Raw genomic sequence first — 20320 nt, 5'->3', positions numbered from 1 at the left:
TAAAATCTTTATTTCTTGGGCGCCTGGGTGGCTCAGTGGGTTAAGCCGCTGCCTTCGGCTCAGGTCACGATCTCAGGGTCCTGGGATCGAGTCCCGCATCGGGCTCTCTGCTCAGCAGGGAGCCTGCTTCCCTCTCTCTCTCTCTGCCTGCCTCTCTTTCCATCTACTTGTAATCTCTCTCTGTCAAATAAATAAATAAAATCTTTTAAAAAAAAGGTTTAAAATCTTTATTTCTTTATACATCTGTAAGTCCCTTTCTTGAGTCCATCATTTCCACTGCAGGACTCCCTTTCACACTTCTTGCAGGGCAGGTCTTGACCAATACACTCAGCCTCTATTTACCTGGGAATGTCTTCATTTCTCTCTCAATTTCGAACAGTTTTTTTTTTTTTAATTTTAGCACTTTGTTAATGTCAACCCATTATCTTCTGACCTCCAGACAAGATTCCTGATGAGAAATCTGCAGACAGCCTTAGTGAGGATCTCTCATATGTGACAAGTCACTTTTCTCACTGTTTTCAAGGTTTTCTTTGTCTCAGCTTTCAACAGTTTGATTATAATGTGTCTTGGTGTGTGTTGAGCTTCTTGGGTGTTGATATTTATGTATTTCATCAAATTCAGGGAGTTTCCTGTCATTTTTCTTCAAACACCCTCTCTATATATCCCTCTGACGTGGCAGGGTCTAGCCCACCTCCCTTGGGGCTGATGTCCTGAGTTGTTCTCGTTCTGTCTGTCCCTGCTCTGTAGGCCCCTCTACTCCCAGGAATGGATAATGCAGCTTCCTCTCAGTCAGGCCCCTTAACTTAGTTGTTGTGTGGACATTTCCCCAGTTCTTATCAGCAGCATCTCCAAAACAGTGACTTCAGGCCAGGATTCAAAGCCCATCCCAAGCATCCCAGGTGTGGGCCTTAGAGAGGCAAGTCTGGGAGCGTTTTCTTGGCTCTGTCCTACCACACACACTTCTCCCCCATGTGGTATTGCCCAGAGGTCCCCAGGGCAGTTCCGTCCAGGAAAGTCACCTGGGGAAGCCAGGTTTTTAATTCTCTGCCTGTTGTGTCACTGAGCCTCCACTTCCCTCTCCAACTACCCCCCGCTTGACTGCTCCCCTTTATAGACACAAATCAGGGCCCAGTCTGCCAAGATCATGGACGCATCTCAGGATCCTTCTCCTTCTGCACCTTGTCAAGCCCACCCCCACTCAACAGTCAGAGCCCTACTTTGAAAACTTAGGTCATGTCACTGGGTGGCCTCAGGGACTCCCCTGCAGTCCTCTTCCCCTGCTTCTGTCTCTCCCCACCCCCTGCTATTGTCCCCCATAGCCATTGTCTGCTCTTATATCTGCAGGTCCCTCTGCCAAGAACGCTGTTTCCACACACCGGTGGCTCCTCTGCAGACAGATCTCCCCTGCCCTGAGTATCCCTGTTCAAGCCCCACATTCCCTACCTAGCCCTGCCTCCTATATTTCCTTTGTATTCCCTACATCTCCACGTAACAAGCCATCTGGCGGTTCATGCTGCTCATGTTTTAGATCCCCCTGCCCCCACCTAGAAGTGAATTCTAAAACTCAGGGATTTTTGTCTGTTCTGTTGTCTAGCTATCCCAGATCTAAACCAGGTAATAAAGATCATTCCAGGAAGTGAACTGCCAAAGCTTAGGGAAAACAGACTGTCTGGAAACGCATTGTTTCCTGTTGCTCAGACCACACACGTGTATAGACGTACTTGAAGTGAGAGCTCCACCGTGGATGTACATGTCTAGTTGTGTGCTTTGATTTCCTACTCTGACATCACCTAGTCCAGGTAGAAAACTGTTTCTGATACCTCACACTGTGAGCAACATTTTTAAGAACCCTAATTAATTTGCACAAAGCATGGGGCTCTACTTCACCATCCTTTTTTTTTTAGAGAGGTAGATCTACCTTTTTCTCCAAAGAGACCAAACTTCAGCCAGTGACTAGAGACTGGCACCCAAACTGCTTCCAGTTAAGCCTGGTCCCTGGTCCTTTCTTTCTCTGAATTGTGCTGCAGGAAAGCAGGCATCTGGGAATTAAAGCAGTCCTCCAGCACAGCTTGTCCCCACCCTCCTCAAACCTCAGCAGCTTTCCAGGGTCCTAACAACCCCTCAACAGGGCTATAGTCCCTCAGACCAGCCCTCCATCCTCCAGGCAAGACCTACTGACCACCCTTCTTGCAGGCTCCACTCAGGGGCTCCTGTCAATCCCTTCCTGAAAGAAGCTAAGCTGCTTTGGTCAGAGGCAACAGAAGCAACAAGGTAAACATTAGGTTTGGCTAGGGATGTTGGAATTTCTCCCTGATCTACTGCAATCAAACTGACCCATTTTAGCTGAATGATTCCCACTGCCCAACAGTCCAGATTGCACCAAAAGCTAGATGAAGGGCCCCATTGGTCAGGACTCTGGCCTCTCTGACCTTCTAGGCTGCCTGTGTGACCATGGCCTGCTGGCTCAGTGTGAAGACCAGAGTCCTGTCCCCTCCCAGGGCAGGACAGTTTCTGAAGGCCATAGAGACAGCACGCATGCTCAACTGCTGGCCTCATATTCTTGTCATGTGGACAAGTGGAAACACTCAGAAGTCAGAGCATGTGGGTCAGAAAACAACAAGGATGGGCTGGCATGCCTCTCTACCTTGGGCAGTACCAGCTGGCTTTGTCGTGAAGGCCCCACTGTGGTGTTACTGGACACAGAGTTGGGAAGAGATGCACCAGAGTGCAGATCATCTTTCCACCATAAACAACCCAGGAGCATGGATAACATTGAACTATAGTGAAATAACAAGGAAACAATGAGGTTGCATATTTATACCCTTGTCTTAATATAATTTTCCTAATTTTTAAGCTCACATCATTTAACTTTAATAATGGCTGGGTTAAACGACTGGCCCTCAAAATTCCTGATGGTTGGACATCCAGCTCTCAGGAGCTCACCACTCAGTAAGAGCTCTGGGAGCCAAAGCCAACTGCAGTTCACCAGGCCACCTTTCCTGTCTGCCCCCACAGACCCCAGGCATCCTGACACCGCCCACCTGGAATGTGAGTGTCCGGTTGGGCCTTGCAAGGCCAGCCTTCCCTTCCAGAGGCTTTGCAGGCCTCTGTGTTATCTGTCCCCAAATGCAATTGGATACCCCTTATTTCTAAAATCACCAGGGGAGCCCTCACCATTATCCCAGGTTTCCCATTTTGAAGCATGAATCTGTGAAAGGCAACACCTCAGCATCCAGCTGACCATGGCTCCTGGTCACTCAAGCACCTAGTGTTTGGTTCACATCACAAGTGCTGGCACTGGTGTGCTGTGTGCTGAGGACAGCAGATACAGGCTTAAGGTCAAGAAGGGGTAACCACTCCCCAGGGAGCGGTCAAAGTCCAGAAAATGAGGTGTGAGTTACACCCTAAAAGAGGGACAGGGAAAGGCAGAGGCCCCTGCCGAGCCACACAAGGTCCTAGTCCGACTCAACAAATTTCCTCTATTTTAAAGATGAGATTTTACTTAAGAATCTGAGTTTCTAACTTCTCTTGAAAATCTGAGGCCAGGGATACCTGGGTAGCACGCTCTTAATTTCAGTTCAGGTCTTAATCTCAGGGTCGTGAGTTCAAGCCCCACATCGGGCTCCACACTGGGTGTGGAGTCTGCTTAAGAAACAAGGAAGGAAGGAATGGAGAAAGGGAGGGAAGAAGGAAGGAAAAGAGAAAGGATGGAAGGAAGGAAGGAGGAAGGGAAGCTTGAGGCCCACCCCCTGACCCTTATGGCTGCTCCTTGAGGGTCCTGTTCTGCTAATCTCAAGCAAGCAACATGGAGGATGTCAGCCAGGGTCAAGGACCTCTGGTCTGGAGTCTGGGGCAGGGGGAGGCTGTCCTAGGAATGGGATGAGTAGGAGCAGACTCAGAAGGTCCCAGGTTGCAAGGGTGTCCAGGAGGCCCAAAGCACTGGAGATTCAGGAAGAACCACCCCAGAGTGACCCAGGACAGGCACTGCATGAAGATGCCTAGATGAAGCCCCAGAACACTCCAGAGCCGGAGCTCAGAAGAGCCTGGCAGGGACGGGGAGGGTGTTGTGCTGACCGGGTGCTCTAAATCCTGACGACACAGGTGCGTGCTGATATGAAAATTCATCCAGCTGTGTTCCACCTCACTTGCTCACTGTGTGTGCCAGACTCAACTCAGAAAGCTAAAAAGGAAACAGGAAGAATAGAGGAAGGGCAGAGGCCCTCGGTGAGCCAGGCTGCCTGACATCAGACCCACTGAGCTCCTATTTCCTCAGGGCCAAATGAGAACCTATTTTGGAGAAAAGACGAGTGCGTGATGACTAGTCCCTGGTCTGATGGGAGTAGGGGAGGCTTAGGGTGTGACAAGAGGTGCTCTGCCAGGAGGGAAGGATGGGACGAGGTGGAGGGTCAGGAAGAGTCTCCCTTAGGTGTTGTGCTATGAGGTACAAGGCCTCCTCCTCCCCATTGTCTTCCTCCTGGGGGACAGGCTTTGGACACCAGAGTATTCAGGCAGCTCAAAATTTAGATGTGCTGCCCAGACACACACCCCTTCCCTGCACTCAGCAGGACCAGGAGATCTCCAGCTGTCCCAGATATCTCTAAGCAGCTGGCCTCCCTTCATTCTTACTGCTCTGGTGTGTGTTCTGGTCCTAACCAGGGCTTTGTACACAGGGGGAGCTCAGGGAGTAACTGTGAGTTAGACACACAGATGATTAACACATTCATATGCACACTCATACGCATACTCACACATGGGACTCCTAAAAGCCACATACTCTTCTGACAGCCCGACTCCTATTCCACCATTCTTCCCAGCATCCTGAGAGAAAAACATCATTATACCCATTTTACAGGTGGGGAGACTGAGGTCTGGAAGTTAGCCGACCTTCCTAAGGTCACAGAGCTGAAAAGAAGCAGACCAGCACCCTTACTCACTAGGTGTGGAGAAAATAAGTAAAGAGTTCTGTATCCAAGCCATTAGCCAGGGAGGACTGGGGCACTAAGCCAGCAGCTCAAAGGTGAAGGAGACACAGGGCAGTGCATGAGTGAACACCGAGTCCTGCCCTCCCCTGCTGTGCATGTCCAGATGTCAAAAGTGGCATCTGGCTCCAGGACCTGGAATTCAGACTGTCTGCCTTAGAGCTTCGAACCTCACAGCCTTCCCTGCAGTCAGCAAACACACAGGTGTGAGGTACTCTGCTAACCATGGAAAAGCTCCACCTCATGGAGCTAGTGGTGGAGTGGGGAGACAATGAGACTGTGCCTCTATGAGGTCAGAATGAAATAGGGTGTTGTAAGGATCAGGTTTGGCAAGTGTTCAGGACAGTTATTCCGAAGATGACTTTAGACTAAGACTCAAAGATGAGGAAGTTCTGGAATGAGTGCTGTGAAGGCAGAGGACAGACCTTGTACAAAGGCCCTGTGGTCAGTCAGAGTGAGTGCTTATGGCACATGGGAGTGCCTTGCAGACTGATGGACAAAGACAGGGCAGGGCCAGGCTACCAGGAAATCCTCCTCCACCAATGGAGAGTGGTGGGTGGGAAGAGGTCTCCGTGAGCCTTGTGCTCTAATGGAGAGCATTAGAATTAAGCTGCCTGCTGGTGAGAGCACTCCAGGGCAAGTGGGGTCTCCAGAGCCCATTCCTATCTGTGACAGCAAAGGATGGGCAGCTGCAGAGGGCCTGAGAGGGGCTGGCTGGAGTGGAACCATGCAAAGAAGAATCATGGTGGCAGGGAAGTCTTGGTACCAGGGAACACTTAATACAGGCCAAAAGATACATGAGGTTGTGAGTAGTGCAGCCTGAAGGCAACTGTCTTTGGGCAGTGGCTGAGGAAACTGAGAAACTTGAGCCAGGCAGGTGAGGGGAGAGCCTCAGGGAGTTCCTCTGAGCTTGGCCAGTGAGACTGGACAGCAGCCTGGTGTTCAGTTGTGAGTCAATGTCCTGGGAAGGGTCCGGCCAGGGCCTCATGGAGCATGTCAATGAACTATCACTCTCAACTCATTCTGTGGCATCCAAAATGCAATGAATCCGTGCTCTCAAACCCAGCTTCTCAAGGCTGATTAGGGAAGGCAGGTTGGTTAGAGTTTTGCCTTTAAATTTTAATGCATTCACTCTTTCACTCACTAACCTAGCCTAAGGCCAGCACCAGACAGTGAGTGACAATGATGTAGCCAAAACTTCGAGGCTTTACCTTCCAAGAGGTTTCAGGGCACCTGGGTCAAGGAGCAGGTAGTCATGTGCTTGGATGAAACCATGGGTGATGGGACTCTGTGGAGATGCTATGGGAAAGATACCATCAGCAGTGTCCCTCTGGAGCTCTGTGGTCAGTTGCATGTGTACATGTGTGTTGGGTATCACACAGGTGTTGGGGGTGTGTATGGCCACAGGCTCACAGCTGTGCCCCCCAGCTGCTGCTGTGGTCACATAGGGGTGTGTGTGTGTGTGTGTGTGTGTGTGTGTGTGTGTGTGTATGTGTGTGTGACCATAGGCCCACAGGTATCCCTGCCTCATGTGCTGCTATGGTCACACATGTGGGGAGAAGGGGTGGCCACAGGCTCACAGATGTTCCCCCCAGGTGCTGCTGTGGTCATATAGGTGTGGAGGGTGAGGAGTGGCCACAAGCTCACAGGTGTGCCCCCCCAGCTGCTACTGTTGTCACCCAGATGTGGAGGGCCGCAGGTTCACAGGTGTCCCCCCCCAGGTGCTGCCGTTGTCACCCAGGTGTGTTTGTGTGGCCACAGGCTCACAGCTGTGCCCGCCCCCAGGTGCTGCTGTGGTCAGCTAACAAGGTGTTTGAGGAACTGACAGACATCGAGAGGCAGTTCCACAAGGCCTTCTACACCGTGCGTGCGTATCTGAACTGTGACCGGTACTCAGTGGGCCTCCTGGACATGACCAAGGAGAAGGTGAGTCCTCAGTTCTCCACAGGACTCCTGGCCAGCCTTGTCCTGCTCCTGTGAGGGCTCACTAACTCTGTCCCTTCTCTTCTCTGCTCAGGAATTCTTTGATGTGTGGCCTGTGCTAATGGGAGAAGCCCAGCCATACTCAGGCCCACGCACACCCGACGGCCGTGTGAGTCATGGTGGAGGGGGGACAAACCAAGCCCATGTATCTTGGTTTCCCTGGCTCCAACTACAACTCCAGAGTGGGGAAGGGACTTGTGCCAACCTGACCAAGGGTGGGAGAGGGAGGGCTACAGGAAGGATGTGGGGCTGTGGGGACAGATGGTTGGGGGCCAGCTGGCTACCTGACTGCTCTGGAGGGCAGTCGCTGAGTGTTTGTCTGCTGTCCCCAGTGACTCCAGACCATGCTCTGGGGCCAGGTTGGGGTGGGTGCAGATCTCCTGATGGGGCTATCAGCCCAGTGAGAATGACCAGCAGCTGCCCCACCCTTAAATCACTGGAGCACCTCCCGTGTGGAACCATGTATACATGTGTGTGCACATGTGGGTGCACACCTGTGTGCATGGGCAGGAGAAAGGCAGTGTCAAAAGGGCATGGGAGCAGGGGCAGATACCTCTGTCACTATTGTACACCCAATCTAGCACACACTACCCCACCTGGCCATGCTTCAGTCTTCCCACCAGTCACAAGGGGCTGATAACTGGGCCTTCCTCACAGGATTGTGGGTCCAGTGTGTAGAAGAGTCCCTGTTCATGGCTTGGCTGTGACCATGACTTGCCACAGTTGAGTGTTTGTGTGTCTGTGTATGTGTGTACTGGCCTGAGTGGGTTGCGTGCATACATTTGAAGGGGTCCCGGACCTTGTTTGTGTGTGGGCTTGAGTGGGACACAGACAGAATGAGGACGAATGCAAACCAAATGTGTATTGTGTGTTCCATGAGTGTCAGTGATGGTCTGTGTGTATGTACATAGAGTGCATGTGAGGTTGTGTGTAACTGTATGGGTGTGGGGTTGTGAACACATGTGTGCACATCCATGTGTTCACGTGAGGTTGTGTGTAACTGTGTGGGTGCACATGTACATGTCCATGTGTGCATGTGAGGTTGCATGTAACTGTGTGGGTGTGAGCGCATGTGTGCATGTCCATGTGTTATGTGAGGTTGTGTGTAAGTGTGTGGGCGCATGTGGCATCCAAAATATGTGCACGTGAGGTGTGTTACTCTGTGGGTGCTTGAGTGCATGTCCATGTGTGCATGTGTAGTTGTGTATAAATGTGTGGGCACATGTATGCAAATCCATGTGTGCCTTGAGGTTGTGTGTAACTGTGGGCGTGTGGTGTGTGCTCTGTGTGCAAATGCATGTCCAGTACGATACCTGGGTAGCTCCTCTCACCCTCAGGGAGGTTCCCACCGGGGAGCTGTCCCAGGGAGCCCTTCACGACTGCTGCGGTCCATTTTGCAGGAAATCGTCTTCTACAAAGTCATCGACTATATCCTCCATGGCAAGGAAGACATCAAGGTCATCCCGTAAGTGCCAGGGTCTTAGGAGACGCATCACCTGAAGGCAGAGCACCCTCAGACCCAGGCCCGGTGGGCTTTGGGGATTTGTCACAATGGCTCAGCAGCCTCAGGCAGGTCCCTCACACAGGGCTACTCCCTATGCTGGAGGGTGAGGCAGCATGGGATGGGGAAGGAGGCACCGTGGACGTCCAGAGTGGACTTCCAGAGGCCCAGGTGAGCTCTCCAGGTGGTCCTGTCAGCAATAACTGATCTTTGAGTCCCTCAGGGTCTCATCTTAGCTCACCCAGCCACCCACGCAGGTGGAGCCCCCAGAAGGCCCACCCCATAGGGCAGGGAGGAGGGGATATCCGTGGGGATATCCAGGCTAGTAGTAGGCAGGCTAGGCTGAGGGCAGGTCAGGGCTCCAAACTAGAGACACTGGGGACAGGTGTTCGCCGTTCCTCGCTCTGTAGCTGCACGGCCATGTGACCCATAAGCCTGTCAGAACCCCATCCTGCAAGTTCCACCGAGGGACTGGGATCCAGGTGCTAAGCCTGCAGGACAGGTGACTGACACTGAGCTCCAGGGGCTGGACTGAAGAGTGGGGCCCCCAGTGAGGAAAGGGCTTCTCCAGGGTGAGGGGCCTCAGCATAGGCAGAGGAAGGATAAAACAGTACAGATACCCCCAAACCACACCCCTGGCCTCCTCTTATTCCCCCTGAGTCCACAACCTGCTAGCCTTCCCACCACACCCAGAGCTCAGAAAAGGGAATCAACATTAACACACACACTCTGCCAAAATCTACGTGCACATCTAATAACCCACCAACCATCTGACCCTCTGCTCTCTCCCCCAGCACACCCCCAGCTGATCACTGGGCCCTGGCCAGTGGTCTTCCAACCTACGTGGCAGAAAGTGGCTTTGTGAGTCTGCTGAGGCCCTGCCCTTGCCTGGCACCCCGGCCCTTCCTGCCAGCTTGTGCACCCCTGCCAGCTCCCAGCTGCCCTGCCTCACCTACGTAGAGCTCATCGGGCTGGATAGTCGTCTTTAGAACCCTATCGTACATTGGGCTGCTCCAGGTAAAATTGTTTTCCTGATCCTCTTCCAGATCTGTAACATTATGAATGCCCCCGCCGACGAAATGTTCAAATTTCAGGTATCTATTCATTTATTAGAGTAAGTATGCTTACTGAAGGAAGAACACATTGTGGTTCAGCAACGATGAACCAAATTAGTTTCCGCTCCTTAAGAAGCAACCTCGCAATCTCAGGGGCTAACCACAGCAGACACACACTTCCAGGCACGGGTCTATGAGTAGGCAGGCGAGGCCAGACCACAAGGGGCTTTTCAAGTCTGCCCCTTGGGTCCTCCTCTGGGGACACACGACCAGAGCAGGCTCTTTTCTGGAGAAGGCCAAGAGTCCAATGGTCTCCAAGACTCTTCCAGGAACTGGCCACTACCCACCTTTCACTGGCCAGGTGTCAGTGGAATGTGACATGGGAACAGCAGCATATTTTGTGGGGCCCACAGAATGAAATGCAATAATTCAACAATTATTATCAACATTAAGATCATGGCGGCAAAGACAATCGAGCGTGGGAGCCTCCTAAGACAGGGGATCCTGGGTGCCCGTAGGGGATCCTGGGTGCCCATAGGGGATCCTGGGTGCCCGCAGAATTCATACCATGAAGCTGCCCTGGGGGCATAGAGCCCCAGTTCCATCTAGCGGGAGAAGTCACAACACAAACCCAGGGACATAGAGCTCTCACGCATGGGGGGGAGTTAGCAGACAAGAGGAGCCACCCAGTCACCACAGTTTGAGGGCAGAAGACATGAAATGGGTGCTTGCTGGGTGACAGGCCTGAGTCAGGGCCAGACCCAGAGGAGCGGGCATCTCTGGACGCTTCTCCCTGCAGGAAGGGCCTCTGGACGACTCGGGGTGGGTCATCAAGAATGTCCTCTCCATGCCCATCGTCAACAAAAAGGAGGAGATTGTGGGGGTTGCAACATTCTACAACAGGAAAGATGGGAAGCCTTTTGACGAGCAGGATGAAGTCCTCATGGAGGTAAACACGTGTCACAGGGGCAGCTCTTGGAGGGACGCCTGTGTGATGGCATGGGACCCAGCCATGTGGAGACCCTTCCTGCCACCTGCTTTAGCAGCATGAGGCCCAAGGAGAGTGGGACCAGAGGAGCTGTGAGGGCCCTGGAGGATGCTTGAAAGCACTCAGGGCACTGGAGCAGCACTCCACACACCAGGACACAGGGTGGTGACACTGCTGCTGTGTCTGCAGTCCCTCACGCAGTTCCTGGGCTGGTCAGTGCTGAACACGGACACCTACGACAAGATGAATAAGCTGGAGAACCGCAAGGACATCGCCCAGGACATGGTTCTATACCACGTGAGATGTGACAAGGACGAAATCCAGCTGATCCTGGTACCACTCCTGTCAGGCCCTGGTCCCCTTTCCTGCCCAGGGGGGAGACAGTGCATCCCTGCAGTTGGGGCATATCCTGTGGTCAGAGGGCCGGGCTAGCCCTGGAGTCCTACGTGCTCTGCACAACTAGGGGCAGTCCCTCCCCTGCGTCCTCAGCTGTGAGCAGGGATTGGTCAGAGCCCTCCTGGTCAGGCTGTATGAGGACTCCCCCTGTTGTCCATGTGGAGAGCTTAGAACAGTGCCAGAGAGGCAAGGAGGGACACACAGGAAATGGAGCCACTGTCACTTCTCTCCGAAGCTAGAAGCTCCAGCTGGGACTCCTGTCTTGTGCCTGATGTCACCTTGTCCCACATTCATGAGGGGTGTAGGCAACGCTGGCACCCTGTCCCATACTTATGAGGGGTATAGCTGACACTTACTCTGTCTCAACACAGCTGTCTTCTCTCTTAGCCAACAAGGGAACGCCTGGGGAAGGAGCCTGCCGACTGTGAGGAGGATGAGCTGGGGACAATCCTGGTCAGAATCTGACTCCCACCCCTCAGGTGGAGACTGGAGGGGCCTGAGGGTCGGGGGTGACTTCCTCAATCCTAGGAGACCTGAGCATGTCATCTGATGTTTGCTGCTGTCTGCATGTCTCTATGCCTGGGTCCGTGTGTGTGTGTGTGTGTGTGTGTGTGTGTGTGTGTGTGTGAGAGAGAGAGAGAGAGAGAGAGATATCTCCTAATGTGCCTATCTTTGCACCTGTTTCCCCGACAACAACTCTGTTCTCATGGTGGGTCCTATGAGTGGCCAGCCACAGGAAGGGCAGATGTCACCACAAACCTGGGACATCTGAGACTGGGCAAAGGATCCTGGGAGGGGAAGAGAAAAGCCTGCCTCCCTCAGCCCCACAATCCCTCCCACAGAAGGAAGTGTTGCCAGGGCCCACCAAGTTCGACATCTATGAGTTCCACTTCTCTGATCTGGAGTGCACAGAGTTGGAGCTGGTCAAATGTGGCATCCAGATGTACTACGAGCTGGGCGTGGTCCGAAAGTTCCAGATCCCTCAGGAGGTGGGGATGGGGTTTATGGGAAGGGGTCCAGATCCACTGGGACGTGGTGGGTTGTGGCAAGGGGTCCCAGATCCACTGGGATATGGGGGGTTGTGGCAAGGGGTCCCAGATCCACTGGAAGATAAAATTTGGACATAGTTGAGCGGTCCCAAGTCCCCCAAGAGGTGGGAGAGATGTGGTCAGAAGTCTTAGGTCCTACAGAGAGTTTGGGGACAGCCATGTTCATTATAGAAACTGTGCCTAGCATAAATGATTGAATGGATGTATCAATGGTTAGATGGGTGGAGGGAATGTTTGGTCAATGGTTGTTCCAAACAATTTGACCATTAAGTGCATCATTAGGCAATAGTGGGATTTGGGCGTGGGATGGAGAGGAAACAGGAGCCCATGAGCTACAGAAAGCAAAAGCCATCTACACAGTAAGAATGTAGAGAGCCCCTCAAAGGTCATCCCAGGGTGGAGGGGTGGCCCTTCCAGCTCTGCCCTGAGCCCTGCTGCTTTCTGATAGTTTCCTGGCTGCTGTCCTGCCTCCACCTTCACACCTCAGGGAGTGTCTGCTTCCCCACCGTGCAAGTGAGGGAACCGTCCCTCCTCGTGCCTCCTCTGAGAAAAGGTGCAGCACGCTGGCATTTTCAAAAGAAATTTTACTACATACTAAAGGAAAACACAGAAGCAAAAAGCAGAGAAATGATTACTAGAATTTTTTAAAATTTCAGAATGATTTTCTGGCACCAAAAATCACAGCAGATGAGTAAGAGGCCCCTTCGGCCTGCACCCTGTTGTCCAGGGGTAACTGCCCTTGTAGGAGAAGGCTCACACGCCCCCGGCCTGCCCCTTCATCTCTGGACCCTTAGCCTCCATTTTATTTCTCCACTGTCCATGCCATGAGCCCACACATGGGCCATTCAAACAGAACTTTTCTTCCAAAACATTCCATACCTCTTGCCTGGGGTCTCCCAATTTGGGGCTGGGCAATAGGTTGAAGGCCCCCTGCAAGCTGGAGCTCTTCTTAGCTTTGACACTGGTCCCCTCCTGGTTCCCCTCTCAGGCTGCCCGCCACCACTCATCCACCCCATAGGTGTCCCACCCAGGAGAGTGGTCAGGGGCCAGCAGCAAATGGCTGGGAGAAGAAGGACTCTCACACCAGGCTGTTGGGGGGACTCCTGCACCGTGCTCAGAGCCCATGCTCCTCCGACTCTCCTCAGGTCCTGGTGCGGTTTCTGTTTTCCGTGAGCAAAGGTTACCGGAGGATCACCTACCACAACTGGCGCCACGGCTTCAACGTGGCCCAGACCATGTTCACGCTACTCATGGTGCGTGTCCAGCATGGGCATGACAGGAGCCGCCCTTGCCCCCCCTCCCATTGGGTCAGGCCTGTGAGGGACAGGTGCTGGAGGCGGTTGCTCCTCTGTGAGCGAGGTGGGGGCCTTCGCGGGCAGAGAAAAGGAGGAGGTGGGGTGCACCCCCCACCCCAGGAGTGCAGGAGGGCCCCTGGGCTGAGGCAGGCAGCAGCATGAGCCTCTCACCCCTCCCCACCCTGCCTGCATCCAACCCACCACCCCCCCCAACCGCCCCTGCAGCGGGGAGGAGAGAGGAGGGGAGGGGAGGGCAGAGCGGGGCAGGGCGGGGGAGACCACTGGAGCTGCACAGCTGTAGGGCCCTGTACCCTCAGACTGGGAAGCTGAAGAGCTACTACACGGACCTGGAGGCCTTCGCCATGGTGACTGCGGGCCTGTGCCACGACATTGACCACCGCGGCACCAACAACTTGTACCAGATGAAGTAGGCAGCACGCTGGGTGCCTGGGGTGTTCTGGGGGAGCATATGACCAGTGACCCAGGGAGGGGCCAGCCCAGAGCTCACTGAGGGTTGGGGTGCCCCTTCCTTGGCGAACAGGGAACTGCAGGGGCACCCAGAGGCCAGAGCCTCTGTGCAGGCTTCTGGCCAAACTGATTCTAACGAAACCTCTGTAACAGATCCCAGAACCCCTTAGCCAAGCTCCACGGCTCCTCGATTTTGGAAAGGCATCACCTGGAGTTTGGGAAGTTCCTGCTCTCCGAGGAGGTTCGTGTCAGAATTTCTCTGTATTTATGCCTGTCACTTGCACTCACGACGCCACAGGGCATTCTGACCAGGGGCTAGAGGAGGTTCGGCGGTGATGGGTGGGGTTTAACGGGGAAATGCACCCAGCGCAGGGTGAGGTGGGCTCAGGGGTCCGGCAGTGGTGGATCTGGTGCAGGGTCTGGTGCCCAGGATCTGCGACCTGAGGGTAGGGTCAGATAGATGGTTCCTGGGAGGGGAAGGGACAGACTGGGAACCCTAACCCTTCCTGCAGTCCCTGAACATCTACCAGAACCTGAACCGGCGGCAACACGAGCACGTGATCCATCTCATGGACATAGCCATCATCGCCACGGACTTGGCACTCTACTTCAAGTGGGTGCAGCCGCCCTGCAGGAGGCGGGATGAGAACCTGGGGCTTCGTGGGGGTGGTAGGGTAGGGACCTGGAGCTCCTAGAACACCCTTGCCAGCACAGCGGTCCTGCAAGGCCTGAGTTCTCTACCTCAGTTTCTCTCCCAGAAGGGTGGTGGGGTTAGGATCAAGGAGGAGTGGGGTATCCTGCATGGGGTGAGGAGGGGGTCAACTGTCTCTCTCTGTTCTTGGGGTTCAGGAAGAGGACGATGTTCCAGAAGATTGTGGATGAGTCTAAGAACTATGAGGACAGGAAGAGCTGGGTGGAGTACCTGTCCCTGGAGACGACCCGGAAGGAGATAGTCATGTGAGCTGTGGGGGCAGCAGGAGCCATCTCCATGCTGGCTAACCCTCATGTCCCACCCCCAAAGGAGAAGACACCAGGCCCCTGAATAATACACAAGAACAGCTCTTCTCTAAACAGCTTTGATGAAGCGTCAAAAATGAAGCTTCTTACTTGTTCCTTATTTTCAGGGGAGACACTACAGGATTGGGGTCAGACAGTCCATTTCCTTAGTTTGTGGGTTTGGCAATAATTCTTATTCATGAACCTTAACTGATGCATCTACAAAGTGGAGATTCAGAACTATGTTCCTCCTCCAGGCCCATCCCAGAGATCCAACAAGGAAATGTGTAAATCATGGGCACTGGGAGCTGCCCAGTGAAGACATGTTGGTTTTAGCTTATGGAGGCAAGGCGAGGGGAAGGTGACGAATGAGGGTTAGGGTTGGAGTGGGTGTGTGTACAGTAGGAGATCTACTAGTGGAAGGAGTGCCCAGAAGCAGAGGTGGAAGGGAGGGAGGGAGGGAGAGAGGCCAGCCTGGGCACACCTGGAGCTTCATCTTCCTGCAGGGCCATGATGATGACTGCATGTGACCTGTCTGCCATCACCAAGCCATGGGAAGTCCAGAGCAAGGTCAGAATTCATGCAGGGCCCCAGCCTTTTGTCACTGCCTCTTGCAATTGCATCTAGGAGAAGCCTGAGATGGGGGACAGAACCTTTGTTTGCAAGTAGCACTGAGGGCTGCCCCCCCTGCTCTGGGGCTGGGCTCACGGCCACCATGTAGGCACACATCAACATGCTCACTGGGCGGTAGGTCCAGCCTGAAGACTGGGGATCCCAGAGGGCCTGAGACAGAGAAGACTGAGGGCCCTTTGTCAGTTTCTGACCAAGCACTGAACTCAACAAGATCACTGACTTTTATGTACCCCCTGCCCACCAGGTTGCTCTGCTGGTGGCGGCTGAGTTCTGGGAACAGGGTGACTTGGAAAGGACAGTTCTGGATCAGCAGCCCATTGTGAGTGTTACTTCCAGAATCTGTGGTCTTTGGGAACCTCAGGCCTTGCTTGGTGCAAACAGGGAACCCCTGGGGATCTGGGGTGCTGGGACCTCAGTCTCACTTTGTGGGGTCCATCATGTGACATGAGCTGAGTATAAATTAGGTGGCTCGGGATCTGGGTAAAGTTGTAGGAAAAAATAGGGTTTTGGTAAAACTGTGATGCCCATGCGGAAATGGAAAGTCATTGTCAAAAGTGGTCAAGGCAGGTCATGACCCATCTCCCAGGGCCTCCACAGCCCAGGCAGCCCCACAGTGAGCCTCAGCCAGGCTGAGAGCTGCTCCAGGAAGACCTTCAAGTGGGGAGAGTGCCATGCCAGAGAAGGCCAGTGGCAGGAGTCCAGGTGCCCTCACCGTGATAGATGGAGAATGCTGAGATGTTTGGGTCAGCAATGTGGGTCCAGGAATATGCTGCTAGACTACAGTGGAACCTGCATAGTATCCAAGGGGATGAGGACAGCATAGCATTGTCCAACAGAAGTTGGAAGAGATGGAAAGAGGGTTTGTCTTACAAGTAAATTCCAGTCAGTGGAGCTGCCTGAGCATGAGGTGGAGAAGGCTTTGGGGCCAGAGACAGACTGCAGGAAAGGGTGTCCTGTAGCCAAGTCGCTTGGGGACCAGGCAGGCCTCTAGTTCCTGCATGGCTCACCCTTGCTACATGGAGCTCCAGACAGTAGGTAGCTATGGACAGACTAGCAGGGGACAGCCCAGGGGGTCTGGAGTACGTGGACAACAAGGATAACCCGTCCAAGGGCCTCTGGATTTTGCCCTGCAGGAGTCTCAAGCCAGGTCTTCAGTTAGCACCATGGATAGCTCCCAAGAAAGTGGGAGGAAGGGGCTCCAGGACCTGAAACTGGGAGCATTATGGTGGACTCACGGTGGAACTAACAGATAACTCAGAGAAGGGGAAGGGCATTCTGACTGTCCCCCTATAAGGGCCAGCATCTATCAAGGCAGGCTAAGCCCCAAGACCAGAGGCTCCACTCATTCCATGGAAACTGCTTCACTTGTGTCTCTGTGGACATGTTCATCTGAGCCGGGTGGGGCTGAGTGAGACCTGCAGGCTCAGAAGAGGTTTCTCTGCTCCCCCCCCAAGCCAATGATGGACCGGAACAAGGCAGCCGAGCTCCCCAAATTACAGGTTGGCTTCATCGACTTTGTGTGCACATTTGTATACAAGGTGAGCACGCTGGTGTGGGACCTGGCTGGGTTCACAGGAATGGGGGGGACTGGTGTGGGTTCACACGATGGCCTGGCCTGCCATGGCCCCTATTGCCTCATCCTTGCACTTAAAATCTGAAATCCTCAGTGTCTTCCCCAGGAGTCCCTTCCCACCTTCCCCTCACCAGTTCCTCAGAAGCTCTTCATGCTTTCCCACAGGTCTCCACTCTCTGGGAGAGCCTCCTCCCTCCATGAGGTCTCACCTCACGTGTCCCTTCCCCAGACCCCATCTAGCCACCCCCAATCATGGCCTACAGCGTATCTGTGGGTGCATCGGTTCAGGGCCTATGAACCCAGGGGGACAGCGACAGCAATGGGTCCACCTGTCCCAGCTGGGAATGCCTCACCCAGCAAACACATGTTGCACTTGAGTGACTGGGGAACACTGTGCCGAGGACATGTGCTGTGACATCACAGCCCAGAGGACTGGTCAGGGAGTGTGTTGGGGGTTCTGACTGCAGAGCCCCTCCCAAGTGATGCCCAACACATCCATGGGCTCCATTCCATCTGATCCTGGGGGCTGTGAGGAGGAGGTTGTCTGCTTCTGAGTGAAGTCAGCCCTAATTGGGCCAGTCCACTCCCCACCTTGACCATCACGGCACCTGGGCTTCCCCTTACTGAAAGCTCAGCTCCCTTTGGTGCCCCCTCAGCAGGACTCTAAGTGCTGCAAAGGAAGGCAGAACCAGGATGAATATCCCAGTCCTGAAGCTCACAGGTCACAGCCCCACCACAGCACCCCCCTTCCACTGCCTTCCCCAAGTCCATCCACATGCTCCATGCTCGTGTGTGTGTGTGTGTGTGTGTGTGTGTGTGTGGTGTGTGTGTGATGTGCATAGAAGAGCCCGAGTCTTCTACCAACCTGTCTGCCCGAGTCTTTCCACCCTCTCTGCCAAAGGACTCCCCTTCTGCCATTGATATTCTCTATTCCTGGGGTCCTCACCCCACTAAGACCACCTGTGCCCTTCCCATCCTCTCTTCTCCATTTCCAGGGCTTTGCTGGGAAAGTGACATCTCATCCCTTCTCCCTCAGACAGGTCCCCTCCCAAGTTCTCCTCTTGGGTGAGCAGGGCAGGGTGGTGGGGGACAGGCTGGTGCCAGCAAGGGACAAGACATGGGGAGGCCACCTGCCCCGGATGCTTAGAACACTCAGGAGGTGTGACACAACTTCTTGATTCCCTGTCTCCCTGTCCAGGAGTTTTCCCGTTTCCATGAAGAGATCCTGCCCATGTTCGACCGACTACAGAACAACAGGAAGGAGTGGAAGGCCCTGGCTGACGAGTATGAGGCCAAAGTTAAGGCCCTAGAAGAGCAGAAGCAGCAACAGGAGGAAATGACAACAGCCAAGAAAGGTCTGGGCTGCAGGGCGGGTGTTTGGTTAGTCCCCACATGGAAGTGTGTGAAGGGACAAGGTTAAACAAGAAGGGCAGGTGGCAGATGGTGCTGGGGCTGGTGTGCTCAGGCTCCAACCTGCAGAGGCAGCCGTCCCTCGGGATTGGGCATGACTGCAGGATCTCCTTGTTCCTTGCCGGGGACTCTCGTTTTCTCTAAAGAAGTAACTATTTGAATGTTACTTCCTTTATAAAGGGAGCAAAGCCCAGGTGAAACATTGGGAATTCTCAACAGCTATTTCTTCCACCACCAGGCAGCAGTTCCCTCCTAATTAACTTAGGAAAATCTACCTCCACTTCCATCTACCCTCAGAAACCAAACAGAAGACCTAAGGGCGCATATCTGACTCCAGCTCAGGTCATGATCTCGGGGTCCTGGCTGGAGCCTCCCCAGTGGGCTCCGCGCTCAGCAGGGAGCCTGTTTGTTCCTCTGCCCTTCCCTCTGCTTGTGCATACACGCGCATACTCTCAAATGAATAAAATCTTAAAAAAAATAAAAAAGACCTAAAAACAGAAAATATGGGAGCTAAGAGTCAAGCGTACATGACATCTCCCCCTTTACTGCGTCAGAGCCTTTCCCTACTCAACCCCACCCCTGCCTGCTGTTTTGGTAATGTGGCTCACGTGGCTTCATTGTAAGGAATCATCATGCGGCCTAGACAGAATCCGACATTGTTGCCTCGGTATTTGCCTGTGTGTGGCCACTGTGGCCCTGGGACTTTTGCTATTTCCTGCGGTGGGGAAGAAACCTATGTCAAGTTGTGGGGGCTGTGGGGGCGCCGGAACTAAAAGTGTTATGAGAGCTAAGATAAGAAAGGCTGAGCCCTGGCTAGGCTAATCGGCTCAGGCTTCCCACAGGTCCCACCCTCTGCCCTCCCTTTCTCGGGGCTGGCAGAGGACACAGGGCAGGAGAGGTGGGGCCGGCAGACACAGTCCTCTCACCCTCATTCTCTCTTGCAGCAGGCACAGAGATTTGCAACGGCGGCCCAGCACCCAAGTCTTCGACCTGCTGCATTCTGTGAGCTGGTCCATGCGTTCTGACGGCGCCCCAATCCGTTCACCCGCTGGGACCCCACCTCCAACCATTTGCTACAGGAGGTTAGGAAGCCCAAGAAAAGGACTGAAGACAATTTTGGATATTTTGATTTTTTTAAAGATTTATGTTTTTATATTGGGGCACCTGGGTGACTCAGTGGATTAAGCCTCTGCCTTTGGCTCAGGTCATGATCTCAGGGTCATGGGATCGAGCCCCACATCAGGCTCCCTGCTCAGCAGGTAGTCTGCTTTCCCCTCTCTGCCTGCCTCTCTGCCTCTTGTGACACCTCTCTGTTAAATAAATAAAATCTTAAAAAAAAATTTTTTTATAAAGTCAACTACAAATACACTTTAGCGTCCTTTACACTCATCTGTCTTTTAGGTACACAGCAATACCACAGATTGACGTTTGGAAAGGGTCTGTGACCTGCGTGTCTGAAAGCACTGGGTGAGATTCACAGGCGCACATGTTAATGTGTATTTGGGTAGACGAGATACACACATGTTGTTACCTATCTGGTTCTGGGGCAAATGGGGCCAGAAATTTAGAATAAAATAAAAACAAGTTGCCCTTTTCTTTAATGCAGCAGCAGTTGTGGTGGAGGGCACATCATATCTAACCTAGGAGAAAGTTCTGCCACAAAGGTCAAGGCCATGAGTGACCTGAGCAAAAACACCTGGAACAGCCCTCTGCACTGAGGTCAAGGGGGCACCCTGCCACAGCTGGGGTCTGCCCAAGTCCTACACCAGTGAGGGTTCCCTTAGTGTTTGTGCACCAGCAAAGCCACACCCAAACACATGACTCCCATGTGAAAAGTTAAGAACTTTTCAGATCCTGACCACGTGAGCTCCAAATCATTCATTCCCAACACTGGACACGTTACCCCACAGTAAACTCCTCTCAGCTGCCTGATTAGACAGGCTGTGGAAAAGCCAGTTTGGATGCCACGCAAGCCCACCCCCAGAGGCCCTGAG

The 20320-nt window shown here is 53.5% G+C and overlaps 1 protein-coding gene across 2 annotated transcripts in view; it reads left to right on the top strand.

Moving 5' to 3' along the window:
- The window catches only part of PDE6B (phosphodiesterase 6B), a gene marked incomplete at both ends in the record, with an annotated part of 32261 nt that extends 12911 nt beyond the window's left edge, over positions 1-19350 (top strand). The window contains 19 exons of one of the 2 annotated variants that reach the window (XM_082727227.1): positions 6765-6905; positions 6997-7071; positions 8363-8427; positions 9258-9324; positions 9510-9557; positions 10318-10467; positions 10696-10839; positions 11290-11355; positions 11745-11891; positions 13097-13204; positions 13564-13673; positions 13868-13955; positions 14227-14327; positions 14564-14671; positions 15217-15280; positions 15588-15662; positions 16798-16881; positions 18115-18271; positions 19271-19350. In XM_082727227.1, the coding sequence (XP_082583353.1) occupies positions 6765-6905; positions 6997-7071; positions 8363-8427; positions 9258-9324; positions 9510-9557; positions 10318-10467; positions 10696-10839; positions 11290-11355; positions 11745-11891; positions 13097-13204; positions 13564-13673; positions 13868-13955; positions 14227-14327; positions 14564-14671; positions 15217-15280; positions 15588-15662; positions 16798-16881; positions 18115-18271; positions 19271-19332 (1860 nt within the window). The remainder of the gene's footprint in view (positions 1-6764; positions 6906-6996; positions 7072-8362; positions 8428-9257; positions 9325-9509; positions 9558-10317; positions 10468-10695; positions 10840-11289; positions 11356-11744; positions 11892-13096; positions 13205-13563; positions 13674-13867; positions 13956-14226; positions 14328-14563; positions 14672-15216; positions 15281-15587; positions 15663-16797; positions 16882-18114; positions 18272-19270) is intronic. The other variant, XM_082727228.1, reaches the window with a different exon arrangement.
- Between the last annotated feature and the right edge of the window lie 970 nt (positions 19351-20320).

Source organism: Mustela nivalis (genome assembly GCF_964662115.1).
Source record: "Mustela nivalis genome assembly, chromosome: 4".
In the NCBI taxonomy this organism is placed as follows: domain Eukaryota; kingdom Metazoa; phylum Chordata; class Mammalia; order Carnivora; family Mustelidae; genus Mustela; species Mustela nivalis.
This window is presented reverse-complemented; position numbering and strand designations above follow the sequence as displayed.